Raw genomic sequence first — 4,421 nt, 5'->3', positions numbered from 1 at the left:
GTGGATTTTGAGAAGACCAAGAATGCTACTTTTGTGGAGGTTAGATTTGCAAATATTGGAGGTCTTTGACCCCCACTACATATATTTGTAGCATTCTTAGAGCACGTCAGTTTTGCATGCGCCGCAATATGATTACTGGCGTTTTGTGCTTAATTTGGTAGGAAAAGATGTTATCACAATGCATATATCTATTTAATATGAAATCAACATATACATTTGGTTCATTACATGGTCAATCATACAAATGCAGTAGGAATATGAATACAAAAGAAAAATATACATTCTCCTTTAAAGACAGAAATGGTATCATTTATTCTCAAAGGAAGTTGGGCCACACTTTGATTGCTCCTGGTCTTATATCCTCAAAACGATATCTGAAAATAAATGTCAACAAAGAATAAATAAAGTAATAAGAAACACTATTAATTAACTATATTGTCGTGACTAAGATATATATTTATTACAACAAATTGTATTTCACCTATTTTCGGTAAGGAAACTCCTCACAGCTAATGGAAGAACAGGTTTGCCTCGACTGTGTTTGCCAACACCTGAATAAAGAAGACAATTGAAAAATCAAAGGAAAACAGTAGGAAAAAAAAATTTATGCAAGGAAACCCTGAAAATATATCCATTTAGAAACAAATTTTTTATCATTGTATTAAATCAAACTACATTTTGATTATGACTTCAACGGTTGGCCCATGCCCAACTTGTTTTGCATGGATTGAATCAACAAACTCATTTTCCTTATTATTTTTATTTGAAGGAAAATGTGTTCTTGACAAGCCCTTACTTTCGATTTTCTCCAAACGCTCACGCAATGCTTGTACAGCTTCTTTTGCATGGAGACCATGCAAATCCAATCTCCATAAGCCATTTGTACGATTTTTAAAATTTAAAATTTCTGTAGCTGCCTTACAGTCAAGCTCACGAGCCATCTTTAATTTTTCTCTTGCCTTCATGGAATGTTGTTTTGCATTTAAATGCTCACCTCTTAGGTAAGCTTCGTTAGCAGACTTAAACTGTTGAGAGGCTGACCTGAAAAGATAAAATAAATCAAGATATCAAAAGAATGTTGTAACATTTCTTGTTATTACTCAATAGATTTCAAAAAAATTAAAAGTGATTATTTTGACATTATTAATTTGACTACAGCTGAGAGACTTTATAGACTTTTTAAAAGACTTTTTTTACAATCAAGATTTCACAGTAATAGTTATAATTTATCAGAAAATATTAGGTCGTATTTATTAATTCACAATAAATTATAACCGTTAGATTGAAGGAAATCAATGATGATTACGTTGGTTGTAAAGGTGGTAAAATTTTTTGGTGGGAAGTATATCCTGCCCCAAACATTAATATAATTTTTAACAAACATTCAAAATTACTAAACACCACCTTTTCACATATCTAATGTGTTGAAAATCATCTTCTTTATTTGGTATCAAAGCTATGCATATATGATTATAATACCCAATTTTTTAATTCTAAAAATAATTCTAAATTTGCATATAGAACCTAAAGTTCATGATAAAATTTCGTTTGGAATTTTTTGCAATTGATCTTGAAAACCTTGAGGTTTTTGGAATTTTCTTTTTTTTTTGGAGTTACCCAACCCTAATTATCTCTTTGAGACGAGTTGGCTCCCTCCGGTATCCCCACGAGCTTCGACTCTTTGAGTTGGCTCCCTCCGGTATCCCCACTAGCTCAATATTTAGCCTAATTTTTTATTTTTTTTGGTAAGCATATTTAGCCTAATTTAACCTGATTCATTTATTACACAAGTCATCAGAAAAACAAATTACAGTATTTACCTTACATGTTCTTTTCAAATGTATGTTCAAGTAAGTATAATTAAAATCCTTATTTTTTTTCTTACAAAGAAAGGTATTATTTACTTATCACATACTTAGATAGAGATGTCCCGCCAAAATTTTAAAGGGTTTGGTCATTGACTTATTTATCAAAATAATTAAAATTATAACAATTATGTTATTTATGTAAAGAAAATTTACTAAAATGTAAGTTTTAAAATGTCAGAATAAAATGTAAGCTTTACATAATTTTTTTGACAAAAATTAAAATTAAATTTGATTCATAAAAGTTTGCTCATCATTTCAAAATAAAAGTATTAAATATTATCTTACCTCATCATCTCCAAGGCTTCTTTTCGATGGATCATGTATATATCTTTCTTCTGTGACTCTTGTTTATTCGAATGAGATTTCAATGGTACATTAATGCATTTCAGAACACGATCATCACAAACCTTTTAATTAAAAAAAACAAAATTCGATTTAGCTCTTTCCTTAATTTGTGAATTCAATAGAGATACATACAAAAAGTTCAATTAAATTTATAATACCTTTAAGTTTTGGAAATAAGTAACCAATGTAGAACTGACTTCAGAGATATCCATGATCCAGTGTGGCTTATATTTTGATAGGACTTAGAATTGTAAAATGTCAAAAAACCTTGTTCACGTATTAAAAATCAGGATTGCTAATTGGCTTCACGATCTTCTCTCATAACCTAAACCAATTCATCAAAGCCAAAGTCAAAACAAAGTTTGGGAAGTCTTCAAGAATGAATCTTCTGTTTTCTTGAACTATACAAGAGTTACTGGTGATTGGCGGGACAGTTTGGTGAAAGAAAGATAAAGAAAAGACTACAGATTAGAGAGAGAGAGAAAGATTTGAAATAAAATGTCAAAAAAACCTTGTTCACGTATTCAAAATCAGGATGCTTATTGGCTTCACGATCTTCTCTCATAACCTAAACCGATTCATCAATGCCAAAGTCAAAACAAAGTTTGGGAATCTTTTCTTTTCTTGAACTAAACTAGGGTTACATGTGGTTGGCGGGACTGTTTGCATGGTGAAAGAAAGATAAAGAAAAGCTTACAGATTAAAGAGAGAGAGAATGATTTGAAATAAAATCAGGATGCTATTTGGCTTCACGATCTTCTCTCATAACCTAAACCGATTCATCAAAGCCAAAGTCAGGAAGTCTTCAAGAATTAATCTTTTCTTTTCTTGAACTATTACAAGGGTTACTTGTGCTTGGCGGGACGGTTTGTTGAAAGAAAGATAAAGAAAAGCTTACAGATTAGAGAGAGAGAGAAAGAATTGAATGAAGAAAGAAACGACCTCTTACACACTTATTTTCCATGTCCGCTCATTAAACCCCGATCATATTACACCTTCCCTTGCCACATCAGTTAAGCTCATGAGCCAGCTGTAATTTTTTTTTTTTTTTTGCTATTGCTCACATCTTATGTAATCTTGATTGGCATTACTAAGTATTTTAACATTATTACTCAGTAGATTTCAATAAACTAAAAGTGGTTCTTTTGATATTATAAATTTATTAAAGGTTAGTTTGAGTTTAATTTCATTATAAATCTTAGCAAGTAAATAACACTACTAACTAATGTTGAATTAACCTACAAATTAGGAGGCATGCATCAGAAAATTCAACATAATTGGGGGAGCATCTCAAAGTATTATAGAATTACATTTTGTTTATAATTAATTCAAGTTAACCCCATCACAGCATTTAGTGGCGGACCTAAAAAATGTTGTTTATGTCGGCACACTTAATGACGTTGGTTTGGAGAAAAAAAATTTTAAAGAAAATTTTAAATGCATTAAGGGATAAGATATTGTAACAACCAAGTAGTGTTACTATCAATCAATTTCACCGTTAGACCGGTTATGCAATTGCAACGGTAATATTTATTTCCATCTTTGTATGGTTATAATTCCCCATATTTAATACTTTATATTTATTTTCACCTTTGTATGATTATGATTTTCCATATTTAATGCTTTCACTTTAAATATGGGGGGTCATAACTATACAAAGATGAAAATAAATATAACCGTTAGATCAACATAATCGATCCAACGGTAAAATTGATTGGTAGTAATATTGATAGTAACACTACTTGATTGTTACAATATATTTCCCCATGCAGGGATTAAAAAACAAAAAATTATAAATAAGAAAAAAAAACTTCACCTTAACATAAAAAAATATTCCAACACTTTTTTTTAATCAAACTGATTTGTTATATGACATCATAAAATGTACAATAAAACATATGACATCTCATTCCATCCTATCGTATTCCATTCATTTTCATTTCATCTCTCGTTGTATAACAAAGCCTAATATAACCAACATCACATTTTACTACTATACTCAAAAAAATAAATAAATTAGAACTTCATGTTTACAACTGCGGACAGAAGTGACCATCTAGTTCCGCCATTGATAGCATTAGTCAAATATTACCTTCAATTTGACAAACAGATGAGTAAACACATGTATCTCTTTAAAAGTAGATAGTATAAATTTTAAAAAATAAAATAAAATACAAAATATGACTCAAAAGTGAGAAGTACTAGTAA

At 30.0% G+C, this 4,421-nt stretch overlaps 1 protein-coding gene across 1 annotated transcript; it reads right to left on the bottom strand.

Annotated features, from left to right (window-relative positions):
• Nucleotides 1–316: 316 nt before the first annotated feature.
• On the bottom strand, nucleotides 317–2,425 carry LOC133302932 (uncharacterized). Its single transcript, XM_061502760.1, has 5 exons — nucleotides 2,372–2,425; nucleotides 2,154–2,275; nucleotides 797–1,041; nucleotides 482–551; nucleotides 317–374 (listed from the first exon to the last, which is right to left on the bottom strand). The coding sequence occupies exons 1-5, from the start codon at nucleotides 2,423–2,425 to the stop codon at nucleotides 317–319; spliced, it is 549 nt and encodes a 182-aa protein (XP_061358744.1).
• Nucleotides 2,426–4,421: the final 1,996 nt, after the last annotated feature.

The sequence above is a fragment of the Gastrolobium bilobum genome, unplaced genomic scaffold (genome assembly GCF_033153095.1).
Source record: "Gastrolobium bilobum isolate Gb01-03AN ecotype WA unplaced genomic scaffold, APGP_CSIRO_Gbil_v1 utg122992, whole genome shotgun sequence".
In the NCBI taxonomy this organism is placed as follows: domain Eukaryota; kingdom Viridiplantae; phylum Streptophyta; class Magnoliopsida; order Fabales; family Fabaceae; genus Gastrolobium; species Gastrolobium bilobum.
This window is presented reverse-complemented; position numbering and strand designations above follow the sequence as displayed.